Raw genomic sequence first — 22882 nt, 5'->3', positions numbered from 1 at the left:
AAGAACAGTAGTTAGGCAAATTAGATTTTGTCAATGTGTTCCCAAACTACCTGCATGACAAGGACTCACAGGAAATAATTTCAGTTTATCAAATGTAGAATTTTCTACAACTGCAATGAACATAAACTAGAAGAGAGCTGGAAAGAGGAGCTGAAATGAAAATGCTCAGCACATCTGATGATTTGGCATTTCTGGCCAGAAATTTCTTTGCCCATATTGCAAATTTTGGGAATTTCTGCCAAGGGAAGTGGTGGAATCACCATCCTTGGAAGTGCTCAAAAAACATGCAGATGTGGCACTTGGGGACATAGTTTAGTGCTGGGTTTGGTAGTGCTGTGTTAACATTTGAACTTGATGATCTTGGAGGTCTTTTCCAACCTCAGCAATCCCATGTTTTTGCAAAGGGGACATGGTCTAAATGCACCACCCAGCCAGCTCTCCTCTGCTGTTGTCCCCTGCTCTGGTCCCACCACACCCCAGCACAGGAGACAGTGGGAGGATGGTGCTGACTTATTTGCACTGGAGAGGTCTTGGAGATTGTGCAGGGAGCAATCACAGAGGTGCAGGGACACTGAAAAGGCAGTGAAATTCAACAGCACACGTGCTAGTCCATGGTGCTTAACCTGCCCACTCAGTGAGGATGGAGCACTGGCAGCGTGGCTGTGCTGGGGGTCCAAGTGCTTTGGTAGAACAAAAGGAACACATCAGGGCAACCACAAGCACTCTTGTGTTACAGGAATTTGGTCTTTACCTGTTGTCCCAGTGGCTAAAACCCTTCAGTGGTGTGATACCACCAGTCTCTGCCAGGGTAGAACCTGTGGTATAGTGGGTAGCAAGGATGTGGACTCGGGCTAGAAACACGTGGTCTATAACCCCTGACATGATATTACACTCCTAATCTCTCCTTTGCACACCAAAAATCATAGGAACTGCCCCAATTACTCCAATTTCTCCTCCAAGCTCTTATTTTTTCCATGCGCATCTTTTCCTTCTCCATGAGGAGAAAGCACCTCTCAGGGCACGCTGAGCTATTGCAGTATTTACCTAAAATACAACACAAACTTCTAATTAAAGGAGAGGGGGCTTGGCAAAAGAATATGAAAGCTTTTCAAGTCTCCTGAAATCCTTTGTGTGGAGCAGCTTTGGGAAATGGGGCCTGCTGCCACCCTCCCCCTCTTGGGAACATTCCCCAGGGCAGTGCCCGGGCAGCAGCTGCTGCTGCTCCGGGGGAGCCAGCCCAGCCTGACACACAAACAAACAGCACAGGAAGAAATGCTTTCTTGCAACAAAGACCCGGGGAAGAAACCCTGGGCAGGAGGAGAGGAGGGGAGAGTACATCCTGCACCTGAGGAGCTCTGGGGGAGCAGGGGAAGCTTGGCCTCAGAAGAGTGAGGAAAGGCAGGAATGGTTACAGCCCCAACCAGGTACGAGGCAGATGTCATGCAAAACAAGACATGATGGCATAAAGCTCCACTTTCAACAGCCCCTTGAACCTTCGTATTTCAGCCTAAAAAAAACATGACTCAAAGCACAGAAGGATTTCATGCCTGCAGGTGAGGGGGGACAGACACATGTGAAAACTAGCGTGAGCATTTAGGGTGGAAAAGGGATTTTGCTTGTTCAGCTCTGGTGCTCCTCACCCAGAGGTGACAGAGGCTGGAAAACACGTTCTGCACAGGACTGTGTGTGCAGAAAGAGCAGGTGGCAGCAGGAACCCCCGCCCAGCACCGATTCTGCGCTGCTCAAGTCTAAGAAATTGTGTCCTTGGTCGCATTAACAACTTCTGCAAAGTCTTCATTTGCATTTTAATGGAACTCTTTCTAGGAAGGTGGTGCTTGGACTCTGTTGTAATATAAAATGAAGAGGTAATTAAAAACATGCTGGAGTGAAAAGGCATTTTGTTTTCATTAATCAGGTTTATTCAGTCTTTTCAAAATTAAAGGTATTTAGGGTATGTGGGAGGAAACGGGGGGAGGAAAACACACGATGGAACATCCGTTTATTTAAATTGCAGATTAAAAAGTGAAAATACACTTTTTGTGAGGGGACATCCTAGAGATTAAAAGCACTTTATAGAAATGGATTTCAATGAAGAGCAGGCATAAAAGTCAAATCTAAGATTTGGACAGCAGGTCTGCCTACTTGAAAGCCAGAGATGAAGGAAATATATAGGATGAGGGAAAGGAAACTACGGAGGAAATTTTTAAACCTTCGGCACGCGATTAGCCAGGCAATTACCGTGATTACACACCTAAGTCAGTTAACCGTGCAAACGGCCAGCCCCGCCGCTCACACACCAAATTTCCCCAATTTCGGGCGCAATCTCAGCACGCAGACGTTGATAAAACAGTTTGCAAGCGCTTTATCTGCTGGAGCAGCTCCTGCTTTCACAACCCAGACCGCACACGGCACCGAGAGCGGCTCCCCGCTCGCCGCAGCTTCGTGCGGCCGCGCCGGCTTCCCCAGCTCCGGACCGATCCTGCCCTGTTAAGCTCCGTCCTTTGAAATATAGGGCAGCTTCTGTCAGCTCCTCCAGCGCGGCAGCCAAAAGGGCAGAGCCGTGCCCTTTGTTGCAGCGGGAGGTTTTCCATTGCTGTGATCTCCGTCCGCTCTGATCTCCATCCTCCCCCCGGCCACCGGCCTCGCTCTCCGGCCATTACGGGTCAGGGGGCTGCGGACTGCACTTCTTTTACATTATCGTTTCAGGGCATTGTGTGAAATGCACCTCGGCGCGTGCAAGAGGGGGAAAAGTGATTTTTGTTTCTCCCCGCAAGGGCCGGAGGCGGCTGCGGCGCTGCCCCGCTCCAGCGCCCGCCGCGGGGCTGAGGGGACGCGCCCCGCTGAGGGCGCGCAGCCGCCCCTCCCGCGGCCAGGCGCACCTGCCGGGGACAGGAGACGGCCGGGGAGGCCCAGAGCGGTCCGGAGGAGCAGCGGGGTTAGGCTCGGGAGCAGGATGGGGATCCGGACCGGCACCGGGAACGACCCCGCGCTCCCGCCGCCGCCCCCGCCTCAGCGCGGCCCCCGCGCTGTCCCGGCGTGCCCCGCGCGCCGCGCGCCCCCGCCCTCCCTCACTTCCGGTGTCCGGCAGTGGCAGCGCCGCCGGCGGCGCCCCCGCTCCCCCGGCGCAAGGGGAGGGGGGGGCGTGGCGAGGTGGGCGTGACCGACGGACGGCCCGCCGCCCAATCACCGCCCGCCGCCGGGGGAGAGTGGGCGGGGACAGCGCCGGCACGCGCCGCGCGGCCCCGCCCCCCCCCGCGGCCCCCCCCCCCCTCCCGCCGCGGGCTCGCGCCCCGCGCGCCCGAGGGAGCGTCGGGAGCGCGCCCGGGCGCCCCCCCCCTTCCCCCCCTCCGCCGGGTTCTCCCCCCCCCCCCCCTCCTCCGCCCTCCGCCCCCCCTTCCCCTTCCCCTCCCCACCCGGGAGGAGAGGCACGGAGTGACCGACGGAGCCACCGCTCCGGCCGCTCCGACACCCCGCTCTCCTCCATGGGGCACAGGTAAGCGCGCCGCCCCCGCCCCCCGGGGCGCGCGGGGGTCGCCATGGCCGCCCCCCCCCCCCTCTGAGGGGCGGCGGGGAGCCCCCCCCGCCGCTCCCGCACCGCCGCCGCGGTGTTATCCCCGTTGTTATCCCCCTCGTTATCCCCGTTTTCCTGCCGATGCCCGTTTTTCTCCCCGTTATTCCCCCCGGCGCGGGGGGGAGCGCGGCCGGTCGCGCCCTGCCCGCTGAGGGGGGCGCGGAGCCTTCTTTGGGACGCGGTGTCCTATTTGGTGTGGGTGGATGGCTTAACTTGGTAAGTGCCGGGTTTAACCCCCCTCCCCCGGCCCTCCCCTCGCCTCGCTCCTCCGCCCGCCCCCCCTCCTCCCCGTAACCTCCAAAAGGGGAATTTTCCAGCTGGTAATTTCTGCTGCGTCAACACCCAGCTCAAGGGAGAGGAGAAGAGACAAGGGGGCATTTTAACAGCAGCTCCACTTGCGGATAGCCAGCCTCAATCCCGGCTCCAGCATTAAAACCCTTTCCGCCCCCTAAAAACCAGCATCCGTGCAAGTTGGACCAAGAGTTTGTCAGGAGTGTGGTTCAAAACTGCTTGGAAAAAGGGATGAGGTAATAATACTGGTGAAGCATGTTGTATTTCTCTCTTTCTGCGTGTCTCTCTTTCTCCCTCTCCTCTTTTTTTTTTCCTCTTTTTTTTTTTTTTTTTTTTTTTTTTTTTTCTTTTAAGCCAGGCCTGTTTTGGGTTATTGTCTCCCCCTAAAGCCAGACATAGATCGCCTGGCCTTGCCTCCATTTTAATTGCAGGCTGAAATGGGGGAAGTGACCCTCTTTTCAAAAAAGAAATACAAAAAACCCCAACAAGCAAACAAACAAAAAAAAGCCTTGAAAGAATAATGCTGTTCCTTTGGGGGGATATAGGTGATTTTTCATAAGGCTGTAACAAGTGCAAAAGTGGCTGGAAATGTTCTCTGTCATGCTGGGAAACTAGTGAGGTGTCCTCCCCCCTCCCCAGAAAAAAGTGCTGGTAGAATTTGGCGGAGGGGAGAAGGAGAGGTGCTGGGAAAAGCAGGGGTTGTGCTGCTGGATTGCCTTTGTGTCTCTGTAAATAGACATGTCAGTTCCCAAAGTAATACAAGTAGTGTCTGATAACTCAATCCCAGATGACAAATAGAGAATGGAGCAGATTTTCAGGACTGTAATAGTGGGAGGATTTCTCTTTTGAAACGGAGAGGGGGGGAAAAAAAATGTTGGTACCTCCTGAGGAGGTTCTTCCCCGGCACGTTATTGTGGAGCGGAGCATTGGGATGGAATCCGGAGACATAAACCCGTATTTATTTATTTTTACACCTGACCGGGGAAAGATAAACAAAGGAGAGTTTAACAGCTCTTTAATGAATTCCTCATGCTTTTTATTTTGCAATCCCAATGATTCATTTGGCAAGCCTTACAGAACGGGATTATTATCAGCATTGTTTAAAGCCATGCTAATTAGGAGATGTGTTTAGCAAACAGTGGCATTGTAGACACCTGTACCAAACTTCGTGCACGCATTTTAATTGCATCACTGGTATCATTTTTAGCATTTAGTTGCTGTCATTGAGATGTAGGTCTCAGTTTGTGGATTCAATCATGTATTTATTGAGTGTGGGCTCTCTATATGCACAGATCAGCCCTGCTACTAATGCATTAAATGTGTTTTCTCAAAAAAGACAGGGAGTATTTTTCTCTTTTTATTTCCCTGTGGGCATTGTAAGAAAAGGCAGTGATACCCAAGAAGAGTGAGAAAAACATAATTTTTGAAGGAGAAGCTTTCTGTGACTGGATAGCTCTTTCACTTTAATCAATACCTCACTTTTGTGCTTTCATAGCCTCTTTTAATTGAAAATAAAATTTGACTTTCCCTTTCTAAACTCTCTCACTGTTTGTCAAGTTTTATATTTTGAAATCCTTAGTGATGGAAAAAAATGGGTGGAGTGTATTATTAGTCACAATATTTTCAACATGCGGTGAGGAATTACAGCTTTGAGGTGTTTTTTGGGAGCTGACAGGGAGCAGGCAGAGGAGAATGAGCTGCAGGACAGGATTCAGGGGGCTCCCAAATTGCTGAAAAATATCCCACCAGGTTTGGTGCGTTCATGGGATAACCGAAATAGAAAACGAATCTTTTGGTTTTGATGCAGCGTGTCCAGGAGGGGGAAACTCACTCACAGTGAAACTTCTCTCGCGGTTGTTTTCATAGACCGTGTGTTCGCCTGGGTGCAATTGAGTCAATTCAATTCAGGCTGGTACCAAAAACGGGGCACTCTAGTAACTCTCACCTGAGGTGTTTATTCCTGTGCTTTCAGTGCTGCTCCGACCTGGGGTGTGTAGGACTGAGCCTTTGAAAACATGACCTGTACTTGGGGTTCTTGGAGACTGGAGAAAATGGGCCACTTTCTCCCCGTGGTCTTTGTTTTCTGGGACAGTTGTACAACAGTGGATATGTTCTTTGCAAGAGGATTTTTTTTTTTTTTTTTTAATATCTGGAAGTGCTTAGAGGAAAACCAGTTTAGCAGCTCCCCAGCAGCCCTCTGTCAAAAGATCTTCCAAACATGAGGCATTTTTCCTATTAATTGCCTGCTTTTCCTCTGGTGATGTGCTGTGTTTCTGTGAGGTTCAGCATATTCTTTTTGTCTTTGCTATCCACTTGGGTGGATTTTTTTTTTTTTTTTAGATCCGTGTTTTTGAAGTTTCTAAGCAAAGTTTCCTCTCCTCCCAGCAGCAGCAGTGCAGAGCAGGCTGACACCCAATCCAAACTGCCACTGCCTGCTTGCAGGGCAGAATTATTTCATAAACAGCTCAACCTTTCCCAGGACATTTTTCCCTTCGTGTTGCCGGTTTTACTGGCTGCTCCAGAGCACTCTGTAACGCTTTCCAGACTCCCCCTAAATTGGTAAAAAGCATTCGCAGGGGTTTTCCATGCTCCTCTGTGCTCAGTTTAATGGGCAGACAGAAGGGCAGGGAGAGAGGGCTTAGTTGAAGTCTTTGAAGAGCTACCTGCAGTTGTAATGGTTATCCCACATGTCCTTATAATTCCCAGGAGGCAGCAATCTGTGTGAGCACTACCCTGGAAAATTCAGACACTTTACACAGAGAGATTAATTCTCTTTTTATATTTCACTCCTGCCTCGCGTTTGGCTGGAATATTTGGAAGTGTGGAGCTCACCTGTGTTTTCTGAGTGTGATACTTGAAACTGGGAGTGTGTTCCTAGTGAAAGCGAGCAGGTTGTGTGCACAGAGCAGGGGTCACCTTAGGACCTGGCTATGAGGCAGAGGCAGGAGTTTTGTCTGCAGGAAGTTCTGCCATCCTAAAGCATCTCTGTAGGAGTTTTGATGGTATTTGGGCAAGCACAATAACAGTTGGGGCTCCAGTGTTAAAATTTGTTGCTTCAAAACTTTATTCCCTTCCCGAGGACTTTTTGTATGTTGGTGTTTGCAGCCCCCTTAAACACATCCTTCAGTAGTTGGGTTTCTCAGTTCCCTCTGGATCTGCAGTCCTTTAGACAGAATGAGAAATAAAAGCCTGTATCACTTCATGTGGGGCTTCTTTCCTTGAGGTGCAAGAGGGAAGAATCTCAACTTCCCTAAACAGATCAATAGGTTTCTGGTTTGTGCTGCCTTGGTGTGTTTGGATTCACAAGGGTGTCCCATCCAGAGGGAAAGCTGATCTTTGGGACTCAGTTCTCATCCTTCAGCTGTTGATTGAATGTGCTGGTGTGTAACTTCTTGTTACCCATCTCCCCTTCTGTGAAACAGGGATTTACTCAGCTCTCCCAAACATTTTCAATTACACTGATGAAAAATTCTACTAGAAATGCTTATTCTTCAGAAAGGCACAGCAGTGTGAAGTCCTGGATGAATTCCCTCTGGGATGTGGTGGAGTCCAGAGGCTCGTGGGTGGGGTTTGCAGTCCCTTACCAAGTCAAGCTGTGGTGCAGTTATTTTCTGAACAGTTGCTTTAACATTCTTTCATACCCATGCATTTAAGAAACATCAGGCTGCTGCTGAGATGCTGGTTTGGAATAGTTTCTGAGCACAGGGTGAGATCCTTGACAGCCATTCTAATGAGATGGAAATGTGTTCCCACTTGGCAGTGTTCAGTTGTGCATAGGTAAGGATGTCCCTGGCACAGGAGGGGAGAGGTGGCTTTGCTGAAATGTGACAGGTAGATGCTGAATTAGAGCTGAAACTCATCTTTTTGCCTTGATTTTTGGGCTTTTATTCCAGTCCAGACAGTGGTGATCTTGTCCTGCTACTCACTTGATTCACATGTGCCCTTGGGAAGAAAAACACCCTGCAAATGTTGGAAGTTGTCCTGTGTTTGCTTTATAGTGATTCTGAGTTGGCATCTCCTGTACTGGAAAGAGACACCAAGGTGTCAAAAAAACTCTACAAACACGTCTATGAGCTTGTGTGTGGGCTAAAATACACTTGTTAAGGAGAATGTCAGTGTGTACCAGGACCTTACATGCCCAAGAACCCAACGTAGGAAATGAGCAGGGTTTTGTATATTAAAGAATATGTTTATACCTCTGTATATTGAAATATCTAGTTGTCTTTCCTATTATTTCCTATTATTCCAATTATTTCCTTGCCTTATATTGAACAAACTGCTTATTCCATCCAAGTGAGTTTGCTTCCTGGTATTTCTCACCCCATGGAGAAGGGCTCTGCAGAAAGCTGATATTTTAGGGCTTTGGCTTGCTTTCTTAGAGGAAAGAGTTAAAATTTGCACCTTTTGCACTGATACGGCATCAGAGGAAATGCCTTCCTGGCTAGTGCTCAGATCAGGCCATGAAACAGAAGAATCAATGGTCTGTATTGGACATTAGGTGCTTAAAATATCCAAACCCAGCTAATTTAAGTGCCAATAAATGAAGTAGTCAGGGCCCAGTTGCTCTTAACAGTCCTGCTACTATAAGGTTGGAGAATGAGGTGGTGGCTAAATATAAAATGAGCTTTTTGACTTCCTTCTTGTTACCAATGTGTCCTTCTTGGCTTCACTCCCCCTTTTTATTTTTTTTTAGTAGTAGTTGATCAAATCTGGATTATGAGATTTGTGCTAAAAAGTAAACCAGGATCCTTACCCAAGGCGTGGAGGACTTGTACCTTGAATTACACAGACAGAATGAAGTTGTTCTCAGAGCCCTTCATGTGTTATCTTCAGTTTTGCACTGGTTGATTCTTTTAGATTATTCATGACTCCTTGTGTGTCTTTTTGGTGATCTTTCTCTTGGTTTTTACCTCTGCTTTTCTTCTTTTTAAAAATCACCTCATGATTCTTCCTCCTTTGGCTCCCTCCCTTTTTGTGTATTGAGTTTGGGAACTTTGGCAAAGATCCCCTAATTAAAAAGCCAAAAACCAATGAGAAAGTTTGGGGGAAACCATTCTTCAGGGCAATTCCCAGTGTGATAAGTTTACAGTTCTCTAATCCTCTTTTTTTTACGGTACTTTTTGTGTTGTTTTTTTGACTTATAGATGAACAAGGGCAGAGGTTTTTTGCTTAGATTTCTTATGTGACTTTTTAAAGTAAAAGCTTAAGATCTTGTAGGAGATCTTAAGGAGATCTAATGGCACTTGGACAGGTAAGTGTCATAGGAGCCACAGGCATTTGAATTTTTCAGGTTGTTTTTTAATCTTCACTGCTAGATTAGCAGATATATCTGTAGCTAAATTCTTATTTTTTTGATGTCACCAGACTTCTCAAGCCTGGTACCCTGTACCAGTTGTGCCAAGTTCTTGCTGTGTTCTCCAGGGTCTGTTCTTCTCCTGGTGCAACCAGAGGAGAGAGAGAACAGAGATCAAAAATAGGGGAATGATTTGAGCAACCTTTACTGTACCAGCATGGGGAGAGGATGGGAGACAGGCAGATGGACAGAGCTGGAAGTTCTGGGGAAATGAATAAGGGAAATGCAGAGGAAATCCAAGCGCAGTGGAAATATTTCTGCAGGCGAGCAGCTGGAACTGGGCGCGCACACCTGTGCCCTGATGCAAAGGTGCATCCTGTGGGATTAGCAGCGTGTTACCCACTGCAATATTGTATTTCAGGTGCACAGCTTTTACAGGCATGGAAAGTAAAGCTTCTGTTAGTTATTTACATTGTCATTTTTGTGTTGTCTGTTGGGGTTTTTAAATTTTTTTAAATATTTGCAAGAGAAGCAAAGTGCTTTCCTCAGTACCTTTGTGGATGCTGTGTGGTGGTTAAAATCTGGGGGTCGTGCTGGCTTTTGAAGGCTGTGATTCAGTCGAGCTGGATGGGAATAAAATTCAAATCTGTCCCTTTCACACAACATGGACACATGATTTTTCTGTAACCTTAGGCAAATATTTTGGTTTGGAGGGGAATCACTATAACCATGAGGGTAGATTAATTCCAACCCCATTTAAAGCGTGTGGGTCACAGAGGTCACAGAAACATTAACTGAGCATTAACATTAACTGAAACTTACATGTCAACTGAAACAATGTTGTTAATTTTTTTTTTAAATCCTTTTATAAACTGCTGGTGTTTTAGAGTGACATTTTCAAAGCACTTCTGGAAGCATAGTCAGGAGTTGTTAACAGTCCTAATACTGGTATGTTAAACTTCTTTACATTGACACAAGAGCTAAATAATTTTTCCTGCGTGATTAATTACAAGAATATATCAGAATGTTTCTTGTTAAAATGGCAAACAGTGTTGTAAACATGCAGTTATTTTAAACATTGCTTGTAATTATGTGACACTGAAGGGCATTGTATTGAGTTAAAATTTGGATTTTTATTTTTGCCTCCTATTCTTTCCATTCCCAAACACAGGACGTCTGATGAACCTTCTGGAGCTTCTCACCAGAGACCATTCTCCTCTCTTCATTGAAACATGCACTGTCCAGCTGTGAAACATTGCAAGGTTTATTTTTGCTGACAGGAAACACTTTCAAGTATCGGTAAGCTCTCGGCATTTCAAAGATATTTTTGTCATGTGGTATAGGAAAGGGAAAGGGGACTTGGAGAAAATGTTGTTATGAGAGATGACATTGCTTCATAAAACTTGACTTAATTATAACAAGGGCTCATTTAGAAGTCTTGGTCATTCTGCAAAAGTTGGAGAAATACCTCTGGCTGTTCTGCTCCTTCCTCGTGGCAGAGGTGCCTCCATCCATCACGGCCACTCTGTTCTCATCTGTTTGGTCACAAGAGGGAAACAGGTGCACAGCTCCAAGCAAGGAAGAGAAAGTGCAGGGCTCAGCCTTGCCATTTTTACCAGTCTGTTCTGGCTCTGTGCTCTGGGACAGGTGTAAGTGAGAGATTTAACAGTAATAGCCCCATGTCTAAGTAGAAATACATACACCTTGTTACACTTTGCTAACAAAGTAATTTCCCATGTGTCTGGGTTGGTCTGGCTCCATCGCTTCACCACTTTATTTTTTCTTAACTGTCCAAATAACAGCACTAAAAGGAGCTGGCCAAAACAATTGCTATGGAGAAGCAATCAGAAATAGAGAAAGGCAAGACTTGGCAGTCCAGAATAGAAACAGAGAACAAAGTCACTGGTGTTTGCTTCAATTGGGTCATATTTGTTTTCAAGATTTTCAGTTCTGCTGTTTGCCCTAAGAATGCTTGGATTTTCCTTATTACTTTGTTTGTTTATTAGGTATTTTATTTCACCTTCTATAATGGCATTAATTTGTGTTGGAAAAGCTTTCTTAGCTTTTATCTTCTGATGTTTCCTTTCACAATCTGGTACTACAGAAGGTCAGTCTTGAAATCACCAGTATTTATTTATAGCTTATTTTCATTAAGAGAGCTAATCTGTGTATTGAAGATGTTTGAAATGCAGAGATCAAAAAGGACTTTATTATGGCTAACAATATGAAGTTTTGAATAAAGTAGACTCAGAAGTGTTAGATTTTAAGTTAAATGTTGCCAGCGTGGTGTGTATGCTATTCTGAAGATAAGAAAGTCTGTTTTATACAAGAAAAAAAGGTGTATAAGATGACAGATTTTGTGGATGTGTCCCCACAGACAAAAGCCTTGGTGTAGGTGAACTGTTCCTACTCCTTGTGCCTTATAACCATAAGCACTCAGGTTTTCTCTGAGAAGCCTGTCTGTAAATGTGTCTTACTACACCTAAATATCTGTATTTTACACAAAACTTTACAAATCTTGGGATTGTTTGGTCTCTTAACCCAGAATGGTGTCAGCCACTAGAAACTGGCAGCTAAACATTTGAAGAGCAAATTCTCCTGAGTGTTTCACTGCAAATTTCTGTCAGGAGCTGTACTGGTAGCTTTTAAAGCTCAGTATTTTATAGGTCAGATAAGGTGAGTCTCTTTAAGGAGTCATTAAAGTGAGAATGTTTTGAAAAGCTCCCAAACAGGAAACTCTGTTGTTCAAGGGTCTGATTGAAGTTTTAGTAGCTAAAATTAGACCTTTTTGTTCCCATACCTTTAAGAAGTAACTCTTGTTTACATTATTACAAAGTGGTAGCGAGGCTTTAATTAATTTCAATATATTGATATGCTCAGAGTTGACTTTTTTGGAATTCATTAAGTCACAAGTAAAAATGTCATAACTGTGAGTTTGGAGGGAAAGCACTTCAAAACATTTCACTGTTAGTTTATTGCTAATAATTTGTTCTGGTTTTGTTTTTTGTCATAGTTCTGTCTTTCTCCTACAAGAGTTCACCCCAGTGCTGTCAGAAGGTCACGAGCAGGGCACTACCTGTGCTGCCCTGGGGCTGTTGATGTCCTCAGCTGTTGTAGGAGAAACACTAGACCTGGAACCCAGTTTGTTACTGGTAAGAAGTAATTGTCTTGGGTTTTATTTGTTTATTTATTCAATAGTGCAATTTACATGTTTTCATTAACTAAGTCTGCAAAAATAACTTGTTACTTTTAATAACAATGTAGCAAAATGTGCATATCTGGTATTTTCTTTTTTTTTTCAGATAAAATTTTTAACTTTACAGTTTCTAAATTTTGAATTCTAATTACCCTCCTCCTGAAATGTGGAGGACAGCAGTTTTCACTTACCTCTCATTTTCAGTCCTGGTTTTTCTCTTGAAATTCTTCATGTGCTGTCAGAACTAATGATGGTTAATAAATGGATTTTTCTATGAAATCCTGTGTTTTGATTGACCTTTTCTGCTGTCCAGCTCCTGCACATTGGCTGACCCATAACTTCAGGTGGATAGTTTGACAAGTGAAAGGCCACAGCCAAGTCTCTGGTTTAAAGTTTTGGAGTAGAGAGAAATGTTTAATAATGACTCCCTGCTATTTTAGGTTCTGCTGTTGGAGTTAGATTTTCCTTGTGGTTCTTGTTTGGACTGTGGAAACACTGCTTTAATGGTATGAAATGCTGGAATTGGGCAGTGTTCTACTCTGCTGTTTGAACTGTACTCATGGACTTTCTGAATTGTATCTGCTACAGATCCTAAGCAGAGATGTTGTTTTAATTCTCTCTATGATGGGGCAACGTTGGCTTGGAGTTGGAAAAATTTTAGTGAATCCTGATCAGACCAATGTTAATAAATTTGTGTAGGGACTTGGGGCTCTTTGCCCTGCAATCACTGACAGTTCAGTGGGGCTGTCAAATTCAGTAATGAAAATGGAATTGGTATTTTTCTTTAAGTTCATTGAAAATCACGTGCCTCCCAAATCCCTGCCCTTTCTGTACTTCTGTAGTTCTTCTCAAGGTGAATGGTGAAACTTTTATTTTCTTCCTGTGAGTCCCAGCCCATGAGCCCATGCACTGCTGGGCTGCAGTTAAACCTTGCCATCCCTGCTCATCAGGGAGAAGTGGTGCACGTTGTTTGCATGAAACCCTGAGTGACCTCTCTGGCTCAAGGGTCTGCTTTGGTCTGTTTACAAACATCTGCCTCTTTCTGCTCCAGTTCAGAGCTGTGGTTGGAATGACCAACTTAAAACAAGGCACGATTGGTTTTGGGAATCAGAAAAGGGTAAAGCAGTTTCTTTTTTTGACAACTGTTAATTTCTGTAAGCTGTTACTTTTATCTATTTTGGACAAAGCTGATCACATGAATGTAATTTGGTGTTATATAGTATCAAGAAATTAAAACTCTTTCAGAATTGTGTGCTGCTGTTCCTCAAACACGTGTGAGAAAGCACTGCTCTCGTGGGGATTTGTGCTTGTGAAGCTCCTGAGCAGAGTCTTTGCAGAGAGTTACCATCCATGAATATTCTGAGTCTTCTTTTTCTGTCCTTTACTGTCCTTTTCAGTTCCTAAGGGGTTTTGTTCTCCATTCTTTTCAGCACAGGGCAGATGCAGAGTAGGAATCCTGTGCATTTCTGTTGCCTTTAACTGGATAAAAGTGAAACTTGCATGCACACTGTGTCTTGTTTTGCAAGGAAGCATTTCAAGCCCAATCTCACCTTACAGAGCTCCTTTGCAGAGGAATTTTAAAAATGTTGGAATGTCTTGGGAGTGGAAACATGGACAGGACACAGGGGAAGCAGAGAAGTGGGGTGTGTTTGTTGGGTTTTTGTGTAATAAAGCATTGGAGTTCTTCCTTAATCTGTTTTTACTTTTCTCTGAAGGGAGAGGGGGGAGGAAACAACACATTTTTGGTTAAATTCCAGTTGGCATGTTTTCTCTAGGGAGCAGAGTGGTGGAGGAGTGCACTAGTGAGCATTTTGGTGCTCTTTGCCTTTGGTCCTTGGTTTTAAGTGTAGAAACATGCTGAGAAAATTGATACAGATGAAGTTTAAGTCTTCAGTTCACTTACATTCTCAGAAAAGAAAAAAGTAACCAACCAAACAAGTCCTCACAACAGCAACCTCCCCCCCACAAAAAAAACCAACAAAAAACCAACAACAAAAAAACAAACCTCCAGGCCTTTTTTTTCCCTGTTTTCTTTCTGAGGGAAGGAAGTTTATTTTTGTCCCCACTATTTCCCAGGGGACTGCTCTGTAGAGGATTTTGTGTGCAGTTCATTTGTCATCTGGGACTTTTTGTCAAAATGTAAGTAATGCACTGAGATTTTGATGCAACAAATTTGTACCCCTAATTTTAGTGATGTTAAGATTTTGGTTAAGACACTCGTTCCTGGGCTGAGAAATTTGCCAATAAATAAATATTTACTCTTCTTGAAACCTTTCCAATGGGAAGTGAAATGTGATTTAGAATCCTAGTGTGCCGTTTTCATGTTTAAATAACTGTTCTGACAGTGCAAAATAAACCACTTTCATAGGTTCACTCTAGCTAGGGTTAAAGATTGTATAAATTCTTAATGCTTACTTCAAGACCAGGGTTTGCTGATATGAGAAATAAAAGCAAGCCTGTATCTTGAAAGAAGTTTGCATGAAATTGACTCTTAAATCTGCTCATTTTGTGTTCTTCTTGCTGTTAAGTGCAATGGTTTGGTTTGGGACATATTTTTAAAGTTCTTTTTGGAGGAGTAATAGACTTGAATTACTGTACTGCCTGTGAACTGGCTTGTGAAGAAAGCCTGATCTGCTACAGTTTTATTTTGTGGAAAATCTTCAGATGAGCTTTCCTGGTTCAGTGGCTTCCTGGAAAGTTATGTTGTGGCCATGTGGCCTAAAGAATTCTGGTAGATGCTCAACTTTTAAAGCCTTCATGTACTGAGAAGACCTGAGATAAACCAAAAAATGCATCATTAATCTTTGAGGTCTGTTTCTAAGAAATCTCCAGTTTATTCCATCTTCACTGTGCTTCCACAGAGTTTTGAAGGGTTCAGCTTTTCTGAAGAAATCTTTCCACAACATTTTTTAAGTGGAAATAAATATCCTTACCAGGGAAAGGAAAAAAAAAAAAGAAAAACAAACCATCAACAAGCCACAAAACAGCATGTGAAATTGGAACACAAGAGAACAGGGTTTTAAAGCTTCCTGAATTTTTAACTACTAGCAAATTGCCTTAAATTTAACTTGGAGTAATTCCCTAGTGATCCTTGACATTAAACGGATGTTCTGGTTTGACATGGGTAGACAGAAAACTAATTAATTCCTCTGAATTTGAGGCATATTTAATTTTCTCCCCTGAAGACCTCTTGTTTAAAAGGTACAATGCTGTGACAGATGTTGGATGTGGAGTGATGGGTGTGAGGGAGCAGACCTTGTGACAGAGGAAGATCAAGACATCTACAGTAATAATTCCTGATTTGGAAACTGTTACATTTTATTGATTGCACTGAACACAGGGGTATCCACTTCTCTGCTTGCTTGAAGGGGCTGTAATGTGCACACCTCAGTGGTCAGAAAGGAGCCTTGAAGAGATTTTTGTGTTCTTGTGTTTAGTAAAAAATCCCTGATGTCTTTTCTCTGACCTTATCTTCTGTTTCCTAAAGAGATGAGCAAGGTCTCCATCCCTCCATCCCTCTCAATGCCTGAACCTCAAACTGCTTCAGTCTAAACCAAAAGTAGCAAGAGACATATTTGAAATTCTGTATTTCTGCCACAGGCAGCTTAAAAAAGGACAAGATGTGTCTGAAGTGGACTGTTATCAGTGGGGGGTGGACCTGACCCAATGAACTAAACTGAATAAATGTATGAGATAGCAAAGAAATAAAATCTCAAGGAATTGATACCATTTCCAGTTGAAGAATGTTTCCAGTTGAAGAAGGAAAAATGTTGTGCCATAAATTCACAAGAGCAAGTGGAGACATTGACAAATACTGGATGCTAATCTGTATGAAATTGAGGGAGAGAAAATTATCCTTGCAGGAGATTTCCTGCCCCTCCTCCCCACAGTTCCAGGGAGTTCGTGTCTTGGAATATGGATTTTAACATCCAGGAAGGAACAGTGGAAGGAAATGCCATATCCAGAACATTCTGGCCCTTTCCTCAGTGTGGGCTCTGAGGTTTTCTCACATCTTCCCCTGAATTGTGTGGATATGGCAGCTGTTGGAGACACGACTGGTGATGGACAGCTCACTTGATCCTATGTGGCAATTCATATTTCCTAAGGGGACTAAGCTGACTCCTCAGCTCCTAAAGTAGATGCAGTAGTGGTTTCTGGAATAAAGACAAAACTGAACTGTCACTCTGCCTTAAGAGGTGGTTCTTTCCAACATGGAGATGTTGGGAAGTGCTGGCAGCCACCTCCAGAGCCTGGATTAGAGAGATTGCTGTGCTGGCTGGTGCCACCACAACCTTTGCAGGCCAAACACCTGAAAATTAATTTATTTTTCTTTCCATACTCCCCAACCTGATTGTTGGTTTGATTTTCTTAGATTTATTCTGTTTATTTGAGACAGAGATGGTGTCTGGGTGAGGATTTGGTTTGAGGTCTCTGGGCAGATTTCTGTGGTAAATAGGTGTGTGCAGCTGCACTGGTATTGACCTCTTCCAGTTCAATAAAAAATAAAAAAAAAAGATATTGGCTTATCTGTGCATCCTGTGCTTAATTCTGCAGAAAAGCTGCATGGTTTGAAGTGGATGAATGCAGTTCAGCCTGCCTGTGTTGCAGGCAGGAAGGTCCTTCCTCTCTAGAGGGAAGCAAACATCTCTCAATGATCAGGGACCAGCTGGCCTTGCAAATTAGGATTTTTGGGGCTGCAGAGAGGCAGCTCCATCCTTGCAGAACTGGAGGAGCTTGGAGCAGTCTTGCATGGCTTGAACTTTTGAATCATCAGGTGCCTCTCTAGGAGAAGATCCCACCTCACGGATGTTCTGTGGGCTGGGAGGTGCCTTTCTAGCCCACAGTGACTAAACTGCAGCTATTTTGCTCCTGCCAATGATAATAATAGCACAGGGTAGGGGAAGGGGGCAGGCTACTTGTGGATGAGTGTTCCACAGCCCAGGAAACACTCTTGAATGTGCCAAGGAAACTTCCTGAATCACGGCTGTGCTGCCCACTGCTGCGAGCCAGTTTGGGCAGATGGGGCTCAGCTTGTGTGTGAGCTCTGTGGATGTTAGAAAGGTGCTCCAGGCTGGAAACATCCTCCTTAATGCCCCTGCTAACCCTGAACCATGTGTGCTTCCAGGCTGTACGACCTCAGAGGTTTGGTTTTTATAAGTAGCCTAAACCCAGGCTTCTGATGAGTGTGCCTGCACATAATAACATTTGGATCTGGGTCCAGTTTTACAGCTGTGTGTTGACATGTGGATCCTCACAGCAATTCTACAGTTGGCACTTTTTGTATTGGAACAGATTTTAAGCTTCTGAGAGAAAGGAGTAAGTTATCCTTTACCTTGGTGCTCTTAAATAGTTGGACCATTAAACTACTGTTCCGTGGTAGATAAATCTGGTAGTAAGTTCCCAAAAAAGTGGTATAAGCTAGAGAAAATGGCAGAATTGAATGCCAGAGAATTTGTAAAGTTGTGGCATCAAAGGCAAATATGGAGTTGCAAAGATAGTAACTGGAAAAAATTCAGTCTGAAAATCCTCACACTGCTGATTGCTGTCAACATTTAGGACCTTTTTTCTGTTTAGGGGTGTAAGAGGAGGATAATCCAGAGCATAACTTCAAAGATACCTTGCTGCTGGCACCAGCTAGCCTTTTATTTTGGATAATACTGCCAAATTTTATGAAAAGTGATCAAATGCGCTGTGAATTTTTCTCAGCTTTATGTTGGTCATAAGGATCCTTTCTTTGGGTGATAATGAGAAATTCTCTACACAGTATCTGAGGGTGGCTGTGGGGGAAACTTGGAGATGTAAAGCAAGGAAATAACATGTTTATGGCAAAGTATTGCTTGTAAGTAGTTCAGCTTCAAATACCATTAATTTTGTAGTTGTGATCTATTGCCAGTTTAGTTTGGATGGGGACTTAAAACTTTTCTTGGATTTGCTTGTTGCTCTTGTGACTTCTAAACTATTTTTATAGCCCCTCCACAGGAGTATAACAAGGGAAATGCTGGGTTCAATTGGCTCTTGCTGTTTGAGGATTTCAGCTCCTCTGTGTGCTACACACAATGCTTGTTCCCTCGAGGAAAATGTGTTACAGTGTGCCCCTCTGTAGTCTGTGGGCATCTGAGCATGGTTTCAAGTGCAAGATCTCTTTCAAAACCAGACTTCAACAAATTCACAGTAAAAACTGACAGCTGTTGTTCTCTGGTTACTTCAGATGAGTTTTTTTTACAAGTTTGCAGTAATTTAAAGAAATATTTGCTCTGGGATGTTACGAGCTACTGGAGGATTGGCTTCAAATCTAGTTCTTTTTAATGTAAATTATTTGAAGTCTGGCCAAAGTAAGGTGCATTTTGTAATGAATGTGGAGGCATTGCAGGCAGTAGCTCATTTGTGGCACTCTTCCCAGATGAACCTGTTGCTTCTTTTGGCACAACCAAAACAAGAGTTTGGGTTTGTCTCAGCCTTGTCTTGGATTGTGTAATCCTATCATTTCCTTCCCCCTGCAGGACTTGTGGAAGAGGAAACATAAAGATCTCCAGATGAATAACCGAAAGGAAGATATGGAAATTGCTTCCCACTACCGTCACCTGCTGCGGGAGCTGAACGAGCAGAGGCAGCACGGCATCCTCTGCGACGTCTGCATCATCGTGGAGGGCAAGATCTTCAAGGCTCACAAAAACGTCCTCCTGGGGAGCAGCCGCTACTTCAAAACCCTCTACTGCCAGGTGCAGAAAACCTCTGACCAGGCCACAGTCACCCACCTGGACATCGTCACCGCCCAGGGCTTTAAGGCAATCATTGACTTCATGTACTCCGCACACCTGGCGCTGACCAGCAGGAACGTCATCGAGGTGATGTCGGCCGCCAGCTACCTGCAGATGACAGACATCGTGCAGGCCTGTCACAACTTCATCAAAGCAGCTCTGGACATAAGCATCAAGTCTGATGCCTCGGAGGACCTCGTTGATTATGAGCTGGGAGCCCCTTCCAGCAGCAGCACGGACGCTCTGATTTCGGCAGTGGTGGCTGGCAGGAGTATATCCCCCTGGCTGGCTCGGAGAACGAGCCCAGCAAACTCCTCTGGGGACTCAGCCATTGCCAGCTGCCACGAGGGAGGGAGTAGTTATGGGAAAGAGGATCAGGAACCAAAAGCAGACAGCCACGAAGACGTTTCGTCCCAGTCTCTCTGGGCTAGTGACATGGGCTATGGGTCTTTGCGTATCAAAGAGGAGCAGGTGTCACCGTCCCACTACGGAGGGGGTGAGCTGCACTCTGCCAAGGATGGTGCAATACAGAGCGGGTTCTCAGAGCAAGGAGTGGGGGATGGCTGGCAGCCCACGGGCCGCAGGAAGAACAGGAAAAACAAAGAAACTGTGAGACATATTACGCAGCAAGTGGAGGATGACAGCAGGGCAAATTCCCCTGTGCTGCCCCTTTTACCTGCCTCAGGATGGCCGTACAGCAGTCGAGACCCAGGTAAGTCATTCTTCCAGTTTTTGGGGATGAAACTGAAAATGTTGAGTTAATTAGATCTGTTTATGGGATGATCTTATCAGCCTCTGAAATAGGAGTTTGTCAGAAATACAAAAATACAGAAATTTGAGTTGCCAGCAATTCAGAAGCACCAAGCACGGTGCGGTACAGTCGGGAGCCCCAGTGGAGGCTGGCTCTCCAGTAAAAGTGGTGGTTTTGTTTTGACTTTGAATGACATAAATCACCCCAAAACCACCACTAAGTGCTGGAATTAATGAGGGAAAGGTTAAAAGAATTTATTTTAGCAGGTGTGGACATTGATGTCAAGGTTGAAGAATTTTCCTTTCACTGTATATTGATGAGGTAATTACACCACACACGCAGGTGTAATTTAGTCTTACTGATAGCATCTTCAGAATTTCCTGATATTCAGGTGTCACTTTCTCTTGGGTGAGAAAACCACCATAGCTTCTTGCTGGTAATGGCAGGATAAGTGTTCAGTAACTCTCAAGAACAACATGTTTTTCTCAGGCATCACTATGGCTTCAAGTGTATTTTGATGTGTGACTGCTTGTGGTCTGAGACGAGTGGCTGTGTTTGAAGTGTGTAGCCAGCAAGAAAATTGTTTTCTTGACTTCTTTGAATCTTCAGTAGTTATTTTTTTGTCTCAAGATAACTGGCCCATTTGATTCATTAATCTGTGGCAATAAACAGATACAGGAATAGGAGTTTGGTGGTTTTTTCTAAGGACTTATGGGAGTGTGTTAGTAAACTCTCTCAAGCTGACTTCAAACTTAGTCTGTGCTGTGAGTTAGCCTGTGTTTAGCAGAGCCCAAGTCAGCCAGGAGAAGGGTGTGTGAGATTATAGACTTTTATGTTGCCAAATTTGGATGAAAAAAGCCAATACAAAGAGTACTGAAAGTCTTAAAAGTCTTTATGGGCTGAAAAAGGTTGAAGTTGCTCACATACTGGAGTTTAAATGTGGTTTTCATTGAACAGTAACTTTGCAAATATCTTGAGATTTATTGTGTTTTATGGTTATCTGCTGCAGCAAGATAATTGCATGTAATTATTCTAATTAGCTGATGATAAAATCTAAACAACGTCAGTTAGAAGAAAAATGCGAGATAATTTAAGGCAACAGTGATTTATGAAGAATCTCAATTTTTGCAATGCATGTATTTTATCCTTGTTTTGAGTGAAGACTCAGCATGGATTGCTTGGTCTCTGTTCTCATGCAGCTATTTTTCATTTTCCACGGCATCCCATAAAAACAGCTGGATCACTTGTGCTGTCTGAGGGATGTGGGTTTGGACAGGTACCTGGAGTGAGCCAGACGTGTTGGAGTGGCTGCACAAACAGAGCTGCAGCTCTCACCCTCTTGGAAAGCTGGGGGTAGACTGAGTGTCTTCATGGAGAACAGTGCACAACAGAAGAGATTGCATTACTGGAAGCTGAATGAAACTTGGATTATTTAATTCCTAATTGTTAGGGAATTAAATTGCAGTGGCTGCTCACAGATGAGAGGAAGATGGCTCGGGGGGTTGACTCAGCACAGTGCTGAGACAGCATGTCAGCAGGCATATCAGATTATTTGTTCCAAATCTTGCCTTAAATGCAGTTTCCAATAAAGGAGGTGGTTTCAGTGGTGGGAAAAGGGCAGCTGGATGGTGGTGGTTGGGGGGAGAGTTTCAATATTCCAGTAGTGCTGGTAAAGGAAAAGGAAGAAATGGCAAAAAAGAAAAAAATGGCAAGACTTCTTGCTGTCCAAAATGAACAGGTTTGGGGGCTGCCTGTGCTGGCAGTGGCAACTGGCAGAGAGCAGTGTGTCCATGAGGAGCAAGGTGGGGGTGTGGGGCTCCCCAGACTGGCCATCTGGAGAGGTGAATGCAGGTGAAATTCTCCTTTCTGCCCTGCTGGACAGGGAGGTTCCTCTGCATTGTGGGGCCTGAAATTGTGGAATGGGTGCATGTGGGCTTAGCAGCAGGGATTGTTTCTGCAAGCCCTGCCTGTTTTGTAGGTCAGGTTGTGGTGTCTTTGGGGACTTTTTCAGTGTGATTTCAAAGGACTTGAGATCCATACGTGTTCAGTTTCAGTTAATCTTGGACACCTTGTCCACAGGCAGCCTCTCGTGTGGTAAACTTGTGGTTTGGGGGAAATCAAATGGGCACTCAGGTGAGGCTGCTGCTCTTTCACTGTGGGGTGAAAGCAACCCTGCTGCCCCAAAAACATCCCTGTCTGGGGCCCTGCAAGCAGTAGGGTCTTCTGCTCTTGCATGGGTATTTCCCATATCCAGCAGATGGGAGATTTTTTCCAGCAAACTTCATATCCTGAGCTACAGGGTAGTGCTTAGGCTGGATTCTGGTACCCCAGATTCTTCCTTCTCCTGTTAGAATTTAGCAGTGCTGTAGGGGTGTTGCAGACTTGACTCCTAAGTGTAAAGAATAATTGATTTTCTTGTGTGCAAATGGGTAATGACACAGTGCAGACACTTGTAACAAGTATTTGGGCTGTGCTTAAATTTCAGCTTGAAGTTGTCTTTGATTTAATCATGTCAGGTTTCATTTTTTAAAACAGACTTCATAGTCTGGGGCTCTCTTTTTCCTCATTTATGTAGAAGTGTTCCTATCAGCAATGTACACAGCTAAGATGGAAAGCTACTCACTCACTGAGGAAATGGGTGTTGAATGTTCTTTCAGAAGTAACTGAGAGGAAAGAAAGTTACCTAGAACTCTCTGTTCTTTAAGGCTCGTTCCCTTTTCTGATCCTATCAGTTATTTTAAGGTGCTGCTTGCTAAGTCTGAAAGCTCTTGCTGGGTTCACTGGGGTGGTTTACAAATGCCTCTCTACTGCTGGGCTAACCCAGACACTGAATTCTGGAAATGCAAAAGCTGATTTAGGAGAATATTTCTTCAAAGCTCAGTCTTCCTCCTGAAATTGTGTGAGGTACTCTTTTGGTCTTGGATGCAAGCAGCACTGCATTTCAGCAGCGTTTTGGAAAGGGAAACTTGCAAGTAACACTTGCATCACCCTTTAAATGCAGTGATTATTTGGGGCAGGATTT

The 22882-nt window shown here is 44.6% G+C and overlaps 1 protein-coding gene across 7 annotated transcripts in view; it reads left to right on the top strand.

The window, feature by feature from the left end:
• The first annotated feature begins 3377 nt into the window (after positions 1-3377).
• Positions 3378-22882, top strand: part of ZBTB46 (zinc finger and BTB domain containing 46) — a 52145-nt gene continuing 32640 nt past the window's right edge. Inside the window, exons 1-5 of one of the 7 annotated variants that reach the window (XM_064391205.1) lie at positions 3378-3493; positions 3918-4098; positions 10327-10454; positions 12169-12307; positions 18852-19821. In XM_064391205.1, the coding sequence (XP_064247275.1) occupies positions 12254-12307; positions 18852-19821 (1024 nt within the window). In that variant the 5' untranslated portion in view covers positions 3378-3493; positions 3918-4098; positions 10327-10454; positions 12169-12253. Of the gene's footprint in view, positions 3494-3531; positions 3788-3888; positions 4099-10326; positions 10455-12168; positions 12308-18851; positions 19822-22882 lie in introns of those variants that run through there. The other 6 variants (XM_064391203.1, XM_064391204.1, XM_064391202.1 and 3 more) reach the window with 6 other exon arrangements.

The sequence above is a fragment of the Passer domesticus genome, chromosome 16 (assembly GCF_036417665.1).
Source record: "Passer domesticus isolate bPasDom1 chromosome 16, bPasDom1.hap1, whole genome shotgun sequence".
NCBI lineage: Eukaryota > Metazoa > Chordata > Aves > Passeriformes > Passeridae > Passer > Passer domesticus.
Note: the sequence above shows the minus strand (reverse complement) of the source record. Positions and strands in the feature narration are given on the sequence as shown.